The 17,912-nt window shown below is 43.2% G+C and overlaps 1 protein-coding gene across 3 annotated transcripts in view; it reads left to right on the top strand.

Moving 5' to 3' along the window:
* The window catches only part of zfyve27 (zinc finger, FYVE domain containing 27), a 186,708-nt gene that overhangs the window by 43,531 nt on the left and 125,265 nt on the right, over positions 1 to 17,912 (top strand). For all 3 annotated transcript variants that reach the window (XM_068053128.1, XM_068053127.1, XM_068053129.1), the window contains exon 6: positions 9,256 to 9,389. In XM_068053128.1, the coding sequence (XP_067909229.1) occupies positions 9,256 to 9,389 (134 nt within the window). The remainder of the gene's footprint in view (positions 1 to 9,255; positions 9,390 to 17,912) is intronic.

The following is a 17,912-nucleotide window of genomic DNA, read 5'->3' as shown; positions in this document are numbered from 1 at the left end:
GTCTCTTTCCCTCCCGCACACCCCCCCCCCCCCCACCTCAGCCAAATATGCTGTGAGACTATGAGGTCAGTCAAAAAATTCAAAACTGGGTTTGGTAGATTTTTGTTAAGGAATTGTATTGAGGCTTACAGAACTGATGCTGGTTGATGAAGTTGAGATAGAGATCGGCTCATGATCTAATTGTATCAAGGATCTGAGTGGCCTACTCTTGTCTGTATGTTTCTAATTTGACTTTTTCACGTTACTGGCTCTGAATACTCTTTGTATTGGGCACTCTTGTAGATTTGGTCGTGGGAGTGTTGTCGCGCCCCTCTTCATGATGCAGTTTATTCAGACAGCGGAATCCTGGGTGTGCCAAGATAAGGGTCCTGTGCTCAGAGGTACCAAATATGGAAAAGCTGAGCCGGACAGCTCCCGAGTGAGCATGTCATAGGCTCCCCAGCTGAATGGGCTGATCTCTGACTGGACAGATATCCTCGCTGCTCCTGCCCAGCCAATCACTAGCCTCCCTCGTGTAGTAGGTATCACTTGAAGCAGCTAATATCTAAAGAAAATCCTTCTTCCCCACCGATCTCCTTGTGACCTGTGTTCCAGACACTGAAAGGGCCTTATCCTGCTCACTAATAACCCTGCTAAAATGTGAAGAGCTCTCGGTCTATGAGTCAGCAAGTGCCGAATGATCTACAAAGTACTATTTATTTTGCATTCTTCCTTGGTTTGAAATTGTTCTGCAAATTGATGATAAAAGAAACTACAGGAGGAAGGAAATAAATCTAATTTTTTTTTAAAACAAAATATTATAGGTAAATTATTGTGCTAACTAAACTGAGTGTGTGGAAACCAAGTAATCCTCAGTCGGGTATAACCCTGCCTGGCTGAAGATAGCACTCCCTAGCTTCTGAATCCACTCCCTTATTTCAGGAGCGCTACTCTTCCTTTTCCCAGTACCAGTTATCCTCAAAATGAGAATATCAATTCTAGCTAATATAAGAGCATTCTGACTGTCTGTGATCTGGGTTGGCGAAAGGGTGGTAAAATCTTGCCCAACCAGCCCTCTCCTACCTCCCTGTCCATTGCAAAATGTTCTCTTTTGGGGGTCCGAGGACTGATGATGGAAGAAATCTGACTACTGATGACCTGGTGAGTTTGATGGGTTGTCATTTGATCTGGGGATTTATATGTCTGGTTGTGAGTTCCTAACATTCTCTGATCCTTCAAATCTGAAAAAGGACTGCTCATCTGGAATTTGTTTGGTGCAGTTTGGTTTGCCCTTGGGGGAGTCTGTGTGGAGCATGCAGTATTAGAAATATATTAATACAATGAAAAATATCCTGTTGCCTGATGATCACTCACTCTGGATTGCAACAGCTCAAAGCAAATTTAGTCTAACCACATAGTAACAAGCTACAGATTGTTCCCTGTTATCCATTGACTCCTGCTCAAAAGTGAGCACACGTGGGCATTAAAGAGTGGTAGGGATGGGACAGTATGGAAGTGTAACCTGCCCATGTTAGGCTGGCAGAATGGCCCTAGGTGAAGTACTCGCAGCCTGCTGTCAACCATGCAACCCTCTCTGGGCAACATTCGGGAGAAAAAAAAGGGAGGTGATCTTAAAAAGCACGTTAGTGGGGAATGTTATTGGGGAATAATAAGTGGCAAAAGATTTCCTTTTTTCCGTGTGCAACTTAGAGTTAAAATGTATACCTTGAACAAGTCTTCTGAAGCCATCAGAGATGGGCACATAAGCAGGAGGGCCTTTGGAAACTAAAAGGATGTTGTTTTGCACCCAGTTTTACTTTGTTTGGTGTAGGGGAAGCAATTTAAAAAACAAATTGGGCATACTGAGGAAGGGTTGCTAGGTTCTGCAGTAAATCTCTATTTGTCCTTGCTCCTGTTTATTTACTGTTAATCAATCTGGTAGTTTATCGCCTAAGTCATGTTTTGATTGTTTTATTGTACTCCTTTCTGAAGTCAAGGCAATTGTAAGAGAAAGTGATATGTTCGTCCCATAAACCATGTACAGTCACTTGGGTTTGTGTTTGAGCCCCAAAATCACAAGTTATTCAGGTATTCTGGATAAACAGGCGCACTCCGCTTTATGGGAAACAAGGACTCACTTGCAGCACTGGATTTGGGTATTTAGCACAAAAAGAAATCTGAGGTAAACATTCAAAAAAACAGGCTAATATTTTGGGCAAGTCACTTTCATCTGAACATTTTATAGCAGCTTTTTATTTCTCCTATTTAGTACAGAATAATAGATAACAGAATAATAGATACTTGGCAGTATTAGGACTGTAATCTGACCTGAGTATTGCAATTTTAGTACAAAATCAGAAATACTGATGAATTGCTACAAGACTAATCTAATCAAGAACTTCTTGATCAAGGTTCACTTCGATTGATTCCTGGGATGAGAGGTTGCCCTATGAGGAGAGATTAAGTGGAATGTATCTCTACTCTCTGAAATTTAGAAGAATGAGAGGTGATCTCATTGATGCGTATAAAATTCTTAGTAGGCTTGACAGATGCTGAGAAGCTGTTTCCCCTGGCTGGAGAATCTAGAACTGGGGGTCATAGTCTCAGGATAAGGGAACAGCCATAGAGTCATGGAATCATACAGTCATTACGGCACAGAAGGAGGCCATTCGGCCCATTGAGTCCATGCAGGCTCTCTAGAGCAATCCAGTCAGTCCCATTCCCCTGCTCGATCCCCGTAGCACTGCAAGTTTAAATCCTTCATGTGCCTATCCAATTTCCTTTTGAAATCATTGGTCGTCTCCACTTCCACCACCCTTGTAGGCAATGAGTTCCAGGTCATTACCACTTGCTGCATTTAAGAAAAAAGTTCTTCCTCATATCCTCTCTACATCTCTTTCCCAAAATTTTAAATCTGAGCCCCCTAGTCCTTGTATCATCAGCTAATGGGAACAGTTTTCTTTGTCCACCTTATCTAAACCTGTCATAATCTTGTACATCTCTATCAGATCTCCCCTCAACCTCCTTTGCACCAAGGAGAACAACCCCAACTTCTCCAACCTAACCTTGTAGCGAAAATATCTCATTCCTGGAACCATTCTGGTAAATCTCCTGTACACCTCTCCAGGACCTTCACATCCTTTCTGAAGTGTGGTGACCAGAAATGAATGTAATGCCCTAGTTGTGGCCTAACCAGAACTTTATCAAGGTTCAGTGTCACTTCCCTGCTGTTGTATTCAATACCTCTATTTATGAAGCCCAAGTTCTCATATGCTTTCTGTTTCTCTCTCCACAGATGCTGCCAGACCTGCTGAGTATTTCCAGCATTTTCTGTCTTTATTAAAATATGCTTTGCTAACTTTTCTTTCAATATGTCCTGCCATGTTCAAAGATCTATGCACCTGAACCCCCAGGTCCCTCTGTCTCTGCACACTCTTTAGAACTGTGCCATTAAGTCTATATTGCCTATCCCTTTTGCCAAAATGCAGCACCACAAACTTCTCTGTATTAAATTCCATCTGCCACTTGTCTGCCCATCTGCTAGCTTATCTATGTCCTGTTGCAGTCGATTGATATCATCGTTACTCTTTGTCACACCTCTAAGTTTGGTATTATCAGCAAATTTTGAAATTTTGCTCTGTATTTCAATATCCAAGTCATTTTATATATCCTAGCAGTCCTAGTACTGAGCCTTGAGTAACACCACTGTCCACCATCCTGTAGTCTGAAAAACAACCATATATCGTGACTTGCTGTTTTCTGTCCTTAAGCCCAATTTTTTTTATCCAAGCTGACACTGACCCTCCTATTCTATAAGCCTCAATTTTGTTAACCAGCCTTTTATTCAGTACTTGATCAAAAGCTTTCTTGATCCATGTAGATAACATTCATTGCTTTACCTTCATCAACCTTCTTTGTTCATCAAAAAATTCAATTAGATTAGTCAAACACAATCTACCTTTTACAAATTCATGTAGGCTGTCTTTAATTAACTCTCCGAGTGCCTGTTTTTTTTTAGATTATTTCTAAAACCTTACCCTCACTGATGTTAAACTGACCAGCCTGTGGTTGCTTGGAATGTCCTTACACTCTTCCTTGAAAAGGGTGTCACGTTTACCACTTACCAGTCCTCTGGCACCTCCATCATATCTAGGGAAGATTGGAAGATTTTGGCAAGCCTTTTCGCTATCTCCACTCCCACTTCCTTTAGCAACCTGTGGTGCAAACCAGGTGACTTATCCACTCTTACCAGTACACCCTGCCTATCAGTTTTCACCCACCCATTACCTCTACCATTTCCACTTATGTCAGCATCCTCTTCCTTATAAACATCAGTACAAAATACTGATTAAGCATTCTAGCCTTGTCTGCACCTCTAAGAATATTTCACCACCTCTGTCCCTAATAGGACCCCCCCCCCCTCCCACTTTACTAGCTGCTTATTATTTACATGCAGATAGAAGATTTCTGGGTTCCCTCTTATGTTAACTACCATTCTATTCTCTCATTCTCTCTTTGTTAGACTTTACCTCTTCACTTCCCCTTTCAATTTATTGTATTTGGCCTGGTTCTTGCTTAAAGAATTCACCCAGCCTTCATCATTCACCCTCTTTTTTTATTGTTTCTTCATATTCTCCATTTCCCTTGTAATCCAAGGAGCCCTTGCTTTGGTTCCCCTGCCTTTCTCTCTCTTGTTCGAATGTACACAAGGGAGTGACGACTGAAGCGAGGGATTGGAAAGGGAAAAGGCTGAGCAAATTGGAGGGGGAAGACAGTTTTGTCACTTTTCAACCCTATCCTGCTTTTGGTGAGCAGCAGGTTCACTTCCAGCTCCAGTGACAGTGAATGTGATGGCATGATTGTATCTCTGAGGGTTGTGAATCTTTGGCATTTTCTATCTCCGAGAACTGTGGATGCTCAGTCGTTGAGTATATTCAAGGTTGGGAACAATAGATTTTTCGACACTAAGGGAATCGAGGGATAAAGGGGATAGTGCGGCAAACTGAAGTTGCTGCAGAAGATCAGCCATTATCTTATTGAATAGCGGGTTGTATGGACTACTCCTATTTCTTATATTTTAACTTTAGATTCTGTATAGTACAATGAATATTTGAAAGTGTTTACATGACTGATCGAATTGAGAGGTTTGCTGTTTATGCACAAATGATTACAAGGCATAATCTAATCAAGAGTTTCATGTTATAAACCATTTGAATAAAACTCAACTATTTACACCCCTCATATCTGAATCTTTGCATTAGATTGCAGCTCTGAAATTGCTTCCAGATACCTTGTGCTGTGTTGAATAATGTTTACTGAATTCCCCTGATAGCTCAGATGCTGAAGGCAGTGTGCAGCTGAGTCATACAGACCAGGAGGTTGACCAGCACAGAAGGCCATTCATTTGTGAGAGCAATCCTAAGCCAGTTCCACCACCCATAGCTCTGTATCTTCTTTTAGATCTAATATTTATCCACGTTCTAAAAGGTGCAATTTGTGTTTGCCTCAGCTAGTCCCTGTGGTGAACGATGTCATTTTCTAACAACCCTCGGCACGAAGAAAATTCTGCGTAATCTTCTATTCTTGCTCTGTGGCCATGTTGAATTATGACCACTGACTGCTTCAGCCAGAGGAAATGGTCTTTTCCTATGAAAACACTTGATAATTGTAAGGACCTTCTGGCCTGTAACGCTGCAACAAATAGCTTCTGGATGTAGAAGAGTGTGTTTATTCCAGAATTAATCTGGAATACACAAGAATCTTGCGGGATTAACTTTCTGTTAGTCAATCTCTGCTAATAATCCACGAATACTTGTAGGACAAAGCAAGACGTTGCCTCACTGCACAGCCAATTAAGGCTTCTCCTTATTGGTATTTTATCCTTTTGAATGTGTTTCTTTTGCCGTTTTGTACTGCACTCATCTTTGTTCCTGTGCTGAGGCAGTTTCTGTGTAATACGTTAAACCCAAAATTTGGGATTTGATCCACTAATTTCCATTGTCAACTGCGGGATTTCCTCCATTTGGTGGGTTGGCAAGCTGCACTGTACTGCTTGATGGCACAGAAAAGGCCACTGAAAAGCCGATGGATTCAAGGTAATTGGCAATAGAATCAGAAGAGACATGAACACATTTTTTTAACGCAGAAAGTTATGATCTGGAATGCACTGCCTGAAGGGATGGTGGAAGCAGCCTCAGTAGTAACTTTCATAAAGGAATTGGATAAATACTTGAATGGGTGGTGGTGGGGGGGGAGTGGAATTTCAGGGCGATGGGTGTTCTATTCCAGATAGCCAGGCAGTGAAGGATGGAACTGGAGCCTAGTCTTTACACACTTATAAGCTTTTATTTACAGAGGCACACATTACGAACATGCACCTCCAAACCCAACAACCACAATTTCAGTCTGTTCCTATATAGGAGTATAAGTGAATCCCTAGTTAAAGCCCACCACCTGAATACAATTAAACACTCAATTAATATACAGTTAACAGTGGAGGAAGAGCAAAGGAGTGGGGCTAATTGGATAGCTCTTTTAAAGAGCTAGGACAGGCATGGTGGGCCAAATGACCACCTTCTATGGTGTATCATTCGATGATTCTAATAGTGGAATGCAACCCCCTAAACATCCATTTTTTTTTTTAAAAAGAGCTGCCATGCAATAAATATTCCTTCACCGTGATAATAAATTATATGAACATTTGGTTTTTGGTGCATCCTTAGATCCGGTTTCATGAGTGGAATCCCATAAATGTAACTTACTGAGGTTCTCCAGTTGCTGATGCTGTTTATCACTATGCTTTCCAGATTATATAGTCAGATTGTTTTTTTGTTAAACGTGGTTTTGGGGTAGGCTGCAATCTCCTTCCTCTCTACCTAAACGTTTCCATCTGAATGGAAAACTTGCATTTGTACGTTTGCATCTGCCTATGTGCTTTATTCCAAAAGGATTTGTGTGTGCCAGCATCATAGTTTGGCAAATGCAAACACTGCATTTTTCCATTTCTCACGTGATTTTCTGCTGGGCTGCAGTTTTCAGCTCGCTCTCTACTTGATGATAACAACATAAATATTTCTGGAGAGGCAGTTGGCTTGTTTCTTTGGTCGGTAGAATGGGGCATTAGCATCTGAATAGTTTGTTTCTCATCTCTACATGCATTGTCTTAAAATTGGAACAATTTGTTTTATACCCGGTCCCCTAAAAAGCTTCTATTAGAGCATAGGATCAGCCTAGGTGACTGGCCACATCCACTCAGCAGTACTGAGTGTTGTAAAGTGCAAAAGCAAGATATCCCAGATGCTGGAAATGTGAAATAAAAAAGGAAAATGCTGGGAACACTCAAAAGAGCAGACAGCATGTTTCTTTCTCCATAGATGCTGCCTGGTCTGTTCATTGAAAGTGACTTGCATTATTACACCCTTAGATGATGCGTGATACAGGCAGCAGAAAGAATCCTACTGATCAGCTGGGATATCTCCTTAGCCAATGCGAGGATGATATCAACAGATTCTCCTGTTGTTTTTACGTGCTTTCTTCTGGGGATGGAACTTTCAGTGCCAAATGCTCCACCCTTTGGTGTATCACATGATGCTGGATGAGACATTTTGGTAGTCCTCGACTGGCAGTTAACCACTTTCCATTGTGAAAACTGATGCCAATTTCCATTGAGTCAATGGTTGGGGATTCCGTTGACTGAGCTGGCATCAACAGAGCATCAGCCAAACCCTAGTATTGGTTTGCCTTGCATACTGTGCAATGTCGTGCCATTTGTGATGCCTCAAAACCAAAAGGAGGTAGTTGATTGAGGCGACTGGATTGATAATTCAGTCCAATCCTTTAGTGAAAGAACTGTGTGCAGTGCTGAACAATGCCAAGGATTCTCCTTGCAGAATTCATTTTGGTGGAAGGAAGGTGGGCATTACCTGCTGCTTTGTTTAGCTTATTTTGTCCCCCTTTAGTTCTTTCTCCTACCATTCGAGAGATGGAAACTCACACAGGGATACACAGGCTTCAGCAGCACTCTGGAACCTTGACTGAGTGGCCATTCTTGAACAGTGTATATCAGCAGGCCATTAGACTCTTGTGGATCCAAAACTGGCCTTGAGGGGGTGATGGAGGTGTGAGTGGGAATATGCTCTGGTCACTATTTTGAGGGAAAAGGTTCGGAAAGGCCATATTTTTAATTTCACTGAAATTAATAATCTTCCCAATGACACCAATACATAGCAATCAGAGGACATCTCCCTCCTGGTGTTCAAATCCACCTCCCCCACCCAACCCATGTCCTTGCCCTCCCTATGTCTGTAACCCCCTCCAGCCTGACAACGCTCCAAGGTGTGTTATTCATCCCTTATTTCTTTCACTCCACCATTGATGGCCATACCTTCAGCTGTTTATGTCCCAAACAACGGTCCCTCTAATTTTGTTTGTTGTGCGCAGCCTATTCATTTAAGTGCATGGGCCCTTTAAATTGTTTTGCGCAGCTGTGCACGCTGCGTGGTAACCTAGAGGGGGCAACTTGTGCTCAGCCTGCGTGCGAACTTCCGGGTTGCTGTGCGGGAACATTGACTCCAAGCTCTGGAGTTCCCTCCCTCAACCGCCTCTTCTCCATCTTTCTTTTTTATACAATCCTTAAAACCTACCACTTTCACTAAGCTTTTGGTTACCTGCCCCAATATTCCAGTGTCCTTGTGTAGTAGATTTTTTACATGGAATTGCAGCATAGAAATGGGCCAGTCAGCACAAATGGTCTTACATCTAATGGTCCCTAGTTTTGGACTCTCCCAAAAGTCAAAACAGCTTCTCATCGTCTACCCTGTCAAACCCCTTTTTAATTTTAAAGACCTCTATTAGGTCACACCTCTTCTCTAGACAAATTTCTGATTGCACTCCTGTGGAGCATCTTGCGATGTTTTACTACATTAAAGGTGCTGTATAAATATAGTTGGTTGTTATTGATGCCCATGTGTGAACATTTTTCAGCAGGGGTCATTAGGTGGCAATCAAGAGCAGGGACCTTGATTTGAATTGCCTTTTTCCCCTTCACTTCCCTGACTGAGACTATCTATCCCAGTTTAAAGCTGGGGATTCTTCCTTTGACCCGTGTAGCTTGACCCCAGACAGATGTATTCACTCATTGAGCCATCAGAGCAGTCCCATCTTTCAGTTCAGCTTGGTGGTTTATACAGCTTTTGAGTTGGAATGAGGGAAAGGGGAAGAAATGCAAAGTTTTCCAATGATTTGATTCATTTTTTTCTCCTGTGTGTGTTTTTGCAGTTATTACTGATTGCAAGGGAGGATTTCTGCAGAATTTTAGATCAAATGCTGCGATTGAAGCAGAGTTGGTTGCAGTGCCAGAGTCAGAAGGCGGTTTCAACCAGGACGTGACTCCAACAGCAAGCACCCCGGAGGTAAGAAGCTGCTTAGATTTTACAGCCTTATGCATAAACAATCTCTGCTCATAAATACTGCTGGATGGAAGCAAGCAAGAAAGAACTTGGATTTATATGTGCCTTTCACAACTTTCAAACAGCAGTGTGATTCTGACCAGATAATTTGTTTGAGTGATGTTGGTTGAGGAAATATTGGACCCCAAGGCACCGGGGAGAACTCCCCTGCTCTTCTTTGAATAGTGCCTGTAGGATCTTTTACATCCATCTGAAAGGACAGATGGGACCTCGGTTTAACCTGTTTTCTGAGAGACAGCACCTCAGATGGCGTAGCGCTTCCTCAGTATTCCTCAGACTTGGAGGTGTGAAGAGCTACCTGCTAAGCCAACTGACACTACTGCATCCATATTCCTGGGTACACATTCCTGTTGTGTATGCATGTGAATGCTTGAAGTACACATCCACATCTTTAATAATTTGATCTTGATTCATTCAGTTTTATCTTTTTGGTCCCTTGTACACCAAGTAGTCAATGCAGGCACCTGCTCTCTCGTTATTTTGTGCGGCAAACTACCAGTAAAATACCTTGTGCAAGGCTGAAGAAAATAGCTTCTGAACTCCACAGTAGGGAGGTTCATCTAATAACCTACTCTTGTGGTTTGAATTTCATCTGAACGAGATTCCAATGTGTAAGTTATTCCTGGTATTTCTTCTATATAAACTATGTGAGCTCTTCAATTAGGTTCCAGTTTGTAAATTCTTCCCCAATATTTTTTTCTCCCTTTCATTCCCTTTCTTTCACACTCTCGCTTTTCTCAATTGAATTACTGCCTTGTATTCAGGCTTTTAAAAAATTCTTTCATGGAATTTGAATGTCACTGGCAAGGCCAGCATTTGTTGCCCATCCCTAATTAGAAACATAGGAAATAGGAACCGGAGTAGGTCATTCAGCCCCTCGAACCTGCTTCACCATTCAACTAGATCATGGCTGATGTTCTGCCTCAATGCCATTTTCCCGCACTATCTCCATATCACTTGATATCTTTAATATCTAGAAATCTATCTATCTCCATCTTGAATATACTCAATGACTGAACCTCCACAGCTCTCTGGGGTAGAGAATTCCAAACATTTACCACCCAACCTCCAAACCTTGGCATTGAGAATTTGGTTGTTTTTTATTCGTTTGTGGACGTCACTGGCTAGGCCAGCATTTATTGCCCATCCCTAATCGCCCTTGAACTGGCTAGTTCATTTGGCTAGGACATTTTAAGAGTCAAGCACATTGCTGTGGGTCTGGAGTCACATGTAGGCCAGACCAGGTAAGGACTGCAGATTTCCTTCCCTAAAGGGCATTAGTGAATCAGATGGGTTTTTACAACAATCGGCAATGGTTTCATGGTCACCATTCGACTGGCTTTTTTTTTAAATTCCCAGATTAATTGAATTCAAATTTCAGCATCAGCATTGGTGGGATTTGAACCCATGCCCCCAGAGCAGTAGCCAGTGTCCAGAGACATTACCACGACGTCACAGTTGTGGACGGCACAGTGGCGCAGTGGTTAGCACCGCAGCCTCACAGCTCCAGGGACCCGGGTTCGATTCCGGGTACTGCCTGTGGAGTTTGCAAGTTCTCCCTGTGTCTGCGTGGGTTTTCTCCGGGTGCTCCGGTTTCCTCCCACAAGCCAAAAGACTTGCAGGTTGATAGGTAAATTGGCCAATATAAAATTGTCACTAGTATAGGTAGGTGGTAGGGAAATATAGGGATAGGTGGGGATGTTTGGTAGGAATATGGGATTAGTGTAGGATTAGTATAAATGGGTGGTTGATGTTCGGCACAGACTCGGTGGGCCGAAGGGCCTGTTTCAGTGCTGTATCTCTAATCTAATCTAGTCACCACCTCCCTTGATGATGAGCCACCTTGAACCGCTGCAGTCCATCTGGTGGTAGGTACAACACCCATGGTGGTGTTGGGGAGGGAATTACAGGTTTTTGACACCGCGATAGTGAAGGAACGGCAATATAGTGCCAAGTCAGGGTGATGAGTGACTTGGAGGAAGATAGTTTTGGAATACGTTTTTGAGGAGTATGAGGTGAAACTAAAGGTCGTTAACTTGAGAAATGGTGGAAACTACGCTTATTTCCTTAAAGTATCGGTTCTTGTGAGGATTCAAAGTGAGGCATTTAGATATACTGTCAAACGCCATATTTTCAGTATATTTTAACTTTTGTAATTAAAAAAGAATAAATGATTGGTTTAAGGTTTTTTGCTTTATCTATTTTACCTGCCCCTGTCCTGCCTGAATTTGAATTTAGCCCAGATTGGTCAGATGAAAGTCTTCCATTTCCGGCTGGGACTGTGTGGGTTGCGTGCTTCCTGGGTGAGAGACTGCTGCACTTGCCAAGGGACAGCGCTGGTCCATGGCAAGTTGGCAGCCTCATTCAGAGTGCAACAGCTCCCGATTGAAATATTCCGACAACTAACAGACGAATACAACCCAATGTGCATCTTTGTGGGGGACTTTATTGCTCTTCCAATCCATCACAATTATCATAGCCACTAACCTCCATACTGACCTTCTCCTTCGCCTGAAAGGGAGAGCATTTTGGAGAAGGTTAACACTATCTGCGTTCATCTATCCTGCTTCCAGAGTTGGCTGTGCGAAGTTTTATTTTACAGCATCTGTTGGACAATAATGCTCAAAATATGTGTTGATTTGTGCGCAGTGCGTGCTGTAACTGGGTTTTTAGTGAGGCATATCATTCCTGTCATCTGTGACCTATATTGGCTCTCCGTTGAGCAATGCCTCAATTTTAAAACTCGCATCCTTGTTTTCAAATCTCTCTATGGCCTTACCCCTCCCTATCTCTGTAATCTCTTCCAGCCCCACCACCCTCCAAGATATCTGTGATCCTCTGATTCTGGACTCTTTAGCATCCCTGATTTTAATCGCTGTACCATGCGTGGTTGTGCTTTCAGCTGACTAAGTCCTAAGCTCTGGAATTTTCTCCCTAAACCTCTAGAAGTGTGAGATGATGCATTTTGGGAGGACTAACAAGGCAAGGGAATATACAATGGATGGTAGGACCCTAGGAAGTACAGAAGGTCAGAGGGACCTTGGTGTACTTGTCCATAGATCACTGAAGGCAGCAGCACAGGTAGATAAGGTGGTTAGGAAGGCATATGGGATACTTGCCTTTATTAGCCGAGGCATAGAATATAAGAGCAGGGAGGTTATGATGGAGCTGTATAAAACGCTAGTTAGGCCACAGCTGGAATACTGTGTACAGTTCTGGCCACCACACTATAGGAAGGATGTGATTGCACTGGAGAGGGTGCAGAGGAGATTCACCAGGATGTTGCCTGGGCTGGAGCATTTCAGCTATGTAGAGAGACTGAAAAGGCTCAGGTTGTTTTCCTTGGAGCAGAGAAGGCTGAGAGGAGACATGATTGAGGTATACAAGATTATGAAGGGCATTGATAGGTTAGATAGGAAGAAACTTTTTCCCTTCGTGGAGGGGTCAATAACCAGGGGGCATAGATTTTAGGGTAAGGGGCAGGAGGTTTAGAGGGGATTTGAGGAAAAGATTTTTCACCCGGAGGGTGGTTGGAATATGGAACACACTGCCTGAAGAGATAGTAGAGGCAGGAACTCTCTCAACATTTAAGAAGTATTTAGATGAGCACTTAAAACGCCATAGCATATAAAGCTACGGGCCAAATGCTGGAAAATGGGATTAGAATAGTTAGGTGCTTGATGGCTGGCACGGACACGATGGGCTGAAGGGCCTGTTTTTGTGCTGTATGACACTATGACCTCTCTTCCTTGCTCTCCTCCTTTAGTACGTTCCTTTAAAGCCAACCTCTTTGGCCAAGCTTATGCTCATCTGCCCTAACATCTTACCTGACTCAATGCCAGCCTTTGTTTTTTTATGTTGCTGTGAAGTGCCTTGGGGCATTTTATTATGTCAAAGGTGCTATATAAATGCAGGTTGTTGTTGTGACATGATGATGAGCTGCTATGCAAACGTTTTTTTTTTCTTGACCAAAATGTAAAGCCGATGGTGCTAAATTTAAAATTTCAGCTGTCAGATCCTGAGCACACCTACATGAATGGAGCATTTGCTGAAAGGGTTAAAGAGCAGGAATGAGTACAGAGCAGAAAACAATTTATATTTTGATTCAGAAGGTGTTCCCCTGGGATGCAGCTTACACAGTGCAGCCAAGATATCTGCTCGATCTGCACCAAAATCCCAAAGCAGGGAACATACTCTGCAATGCCAAAACATTGGTCACTAACTCTTTTAACAGCCACTCTGATCACATAGGCGCAATCCTGATGGAACTGACAATCGAAAATAATCCAGGCTGCAGTACTGAGAGAGTATTGCATTGTCAGAGGTGCCGTCTTTTGGATGATGCATTAAACCAAGGCCTAGGCAACCTGTTCAGGACAACAAAGTCATAGAGAAGCAGGGGACTTTTTCTGGAGTCTTGGTTAACACTTGACCTTCACCCAACACCACCTCGAAAGCTGAACTGGTCATTTACCTCATTGCTGTTTGTGAGACTTTGGTATATACAAGTTGGTTGCTGTCTCCGTCGACACAGGAACAATGGCCACACTTCAAGGAATAATTCATTCAAAACAAAAGGCAACATATAAATGCAAGTTGTTCTTCTAATTAATGGCATTATATGTTAAATAAAGATCCAGTTTGTGGTCCATTGTATGTCAAATGAGTGAATAAGCCATTGCACAGTGTGTACCACAATGGGTTGCTGTGTGTTGCATGTTAAATGAGGTTAGAAGTCTGAACATGTCTTGTTACCTGAGGATATAGATCTTGCTTGGCACATCGTACGTAAATTAGGATATAGATTACAGCACGCTGTGTGTTGGAAACGGCTGGAGTCCCAGTAGAAGAGGTGCAAAACTGCAAATAGGTACCAGACCTTCACAAGCTCATTGCAAATGGAGTGAAAGCATAAACTGAGGATTTGCAGGCTTAAAGTTCATATATCTCTTTATCGCTGTTTCCTTCTCCCTCTCTTCCTCCTTCCCTCACTCGCGCGCTCTCGCTCCTGCCTGCCCACTTGTCTACTGTTCCACGTGTCAGCCATGGTTCATTGGTTAGTGACATCATCTCTGAGCCAGAAGGTTGTGGGTTCAAGTCCCGCTCCAGGACTTGAGCCCAAAATCAAAGCAGACATTCCCAGTGCAATACTGAGGGTTGTTGCTCTGTTGGAGGTGCTGTATTTCGGATGAGACGTTAAACCGAGGCCCCATCTACCCCCTTAGGTGAACGCAAAAAGTCTCATTTTGAACATGAGCAGGAGAGAGCTCCTTGGTGTACTGGATAATATCCCTCAATCAACATCACAAAAACCTGTTATCTCATTGCTGTTTGTGGGAGTTTGCTGTGTACAAATTGGCTGTCGCATTTCCTACATTACAAAAATGACTGCACTTCAAATGTGCTTCATTGGCTGAAAAATGCTTTGGGACATCCTGTGGTCATGAAAGATGCAACATAAATTAAGTTTTTTTTTCTCTTTCCTCTGTCTCTATTTGTCTGACACTCTCTTTTCTTGTTTTTGCTTGCTCTCTCTCGCGCTCTCTCTCTCTTCCTCCCCCCTGCCCCCCACCCCCCTCGCACTCCGCAGTGCAAGAGACAAAGGCATTGTAAATGCAGAAACATGAGGGTGCATGTTAACATCACATCTGGCAATGCACTGCTGCACTGTGAGTGTCAGCTGAGAATTATGTGCTCAAGTGTGGGAGTGGGGCTTGAATCTGTGACCTTTTGACTCAAAGGTGAGAGTGTGACCATGGAGTCAAGGCTGATACTTGTATTACAAAACGGTGTTCTGTCAAACAGGCATGCCCTCAGTTGCTTGAATTAACTGTTTCCTGAGCCTTGAGGTCCCCATAATGTGTACGTAATACCATGAAATGTGGTGCATTGGTTACACCTGGGTAATGAGACTGATTATGTTCCAAGATTGCAGCTGGCAGCGGACGCAGTGCTCTGATTTTTCCCCCTGCGCTTGCTTGCTTTGGTTGCCCTTTCTCCTGGGTCTTGTGAGCTGCTGCCTCCTAAACAAGTGGATTTGAGTCTGTGATGTCACAATATCCATTGCAGCAGCAACTTGGGTTCTCAGCAGCACTCCTCCACGTAACAAAGCAGCCTAAATGTGCCAGAGGCAGCAGAAATCTGGAGATCAAAAGAAAGGAGAGAGGTGGTAACCAAAAGCAAGGCTAAAACGAAAGTTTCTTCAGGAAACTGTTGGAAAGGAGCAACGAGGCAAAAGGATTTAGGGGAGAGTTTGAGTACAAGGCCAAAATGGCTGAAGGCGCTCTCACCAAGTAGGGAGAATAGTGGGAAGGGCAAGGACTAAAGTATGATGGTGCTAGCAGATCCAAGAGGGAACCAGATAGATATTCGGCAGAGAGTGGGATTGAGAGTTCTGGCTGATTCCCATCCTCGTGTTCAAAAGGGACCTTGCCCCTCCCTATCTTAGTAGCCTCGGCCCTATGTCCCTCCTAGAACTGTGTTGCTCCAGTTTTAGCCTCTTATGCATTTCTGATTTCCTTCTCTCTACCATTGGTGACCATGCCTTTGGCTGTTTCAGCCCTTTGCTCTGGAATTCCCTCCTTCAACCTCCATGCATTGCCACTTCTCACTCCTCCTTTAACACGTCTTAAAATCTTCTACTTTTGACCAAGCTTTTAGCCACCTGCCCTCAGATCTACTTTGGCTCAGTGTCAATTTATTTGTCTGCGCTCGTCTGAAGTTCCTTGAGACTTTTTTTACTATAATAATGCCCCTATATTAATGAAAGTCGTTGTAGAATAGTGCATGGTATATTTCAAACTTTGTAACCAGCCAGATGGGTGGACTGCAGTGGTTTGCTTCAGCATTCTATAATCCTCTTCACCCTCCAGTAAGAGCTGTGCACCTATAGGTGCCATACACCTCTTGCCTGGTGACAGGTCAGGGCGCAAGCTTCCAGATTACTGCCAGTGCTCTTTTTGTCAGTGTGTCTCCTGGTCAGCCGTCACACCTGGAATTGGTAGCCCCCTTCCTCCCATCTGCAAGTGGATCTGACACCACCTTGCTCCAATTGGGAACTATACAGGTGGGTGTGGACACTATGTCCTCCCACTCGTGCCTGTTCCTCAACCAACACCACTAAACAGATTACCTGGTCGTTATTTCATTGCTGTTTGTAGAATCCTGCTGTGAGAAAATTGTCTGCTGCGTTTGCTGCATTGCAACAGTCACAACACTTCAAAAAGGACTTTGTTGGCTGTGAAGTGCTTTGCGATGTCATGAGGTCATGAAAGGTGCTATACAAATGCAACTTCTTTCTTGGAGTATGCAGACTTTCATGAAACAGAATTATAGTTTCCTGTAGTACAGAAGGAGTCCATTTGGCCCATTGTGCCTCTTTCAAAGAGCTATCCAATTTGACCCATGTCCTCCTCCCATGTTGCTTTCTCCCCGTGGCCCTGCAAAATCTTCCTGTTCTAGTATTTATCAAATTCCCTTCCATATCACAACTATATCGACAAATATAAAGTCAAAAGTGGTGTAAATGAAGATTATGCTTTTATGAATGATATTAGTTGATGCTATCCTGTGAATTACTAAGTGCTGAATGTTTTCTTTAAAAGGAACGGAAAATTGGCAGTTTTCTTTCTCCTTTTAGCAGTGATCCTTTCAAAGTTCCCAGAATAATAGAATTAAAGTTAAGCAGAGCTTTCTGTATGTTTGAATAAACTGATGACTCAGATGCTGCTTGTAAAATGTTGGTTGGTAGCAGCTATTGAAAAAGGCCTGTGCAATATTGTTACCCAATGTAGTTGTCCAGAATTTTTCAAGAATTCGCCTCCAAGTCTTGCACCATTTGACTTGGAACTGTATCACTGTTCCTTCACTATCATTGGGTCAAAATCCTGAAACTCCCTCCCGAACAGCACTAAGTGTAACTATACCACGTGGACTTCAGCAATTCAAGAAGGCGGCTCACCATCACCTTCCCGAGGGCAATTAGGAATGGGCAGTAAATACTGGCCTAGCCAGTGACACTCATCCCATGAATTAATATTTTTTTTTAAATCTTGAGTTCGGGTCTCCTGCTGAACTAGCATTAGGGATTGAGATTCATATGATAGTATCGCATCATATGATCTCCAGGCTTGGACTAGGTCACTTGCCTGCTTCCTTTGGTTCATCAATCTAGACTGACACACCTCTTAACACCTTATTTTGTGTTTGTCATGAGGCCCATATTTTCCCTCTGCCGTACTAAATTTATTTTGATCAACGATTCAGTTAAAATAATACTGTTTTTCTCTCCCCCCTCTCTTGCGCTCTCTCTCTCTCTCTCTCTCTCTCTCTCTGATTCTCTTTCTCTCTCTCTGATTCGCTCTCGCTGTCTGTCTCTCGCTCTCGCTGTCTGTCCCTCGCTCTCGCTGTCTGTCCCTCGCTCTCGCTGTCTGTCCCTCGCTCTCGCTGTCTGTCCCTCGCTCTCGC

This window comes from Heterodontus francisci, chromosome 20 (assembly GCF_036365525.1).
Source record: "Heterodontus francisci isolate sHetFra1 chromosome 20, sHetFra1.hap1, whole genome shotgun sequence".
NCBI classification, from domain to species: Eukaryota; Metazoa; Chordata; class Chondrichthyes; order Heterodontiformes; family Heterodontidae; genus Heterodontus; species Heterodontus francisci.
This window is presented reverse-complemented; position numbering and strand designations above follow the sequence as displayed.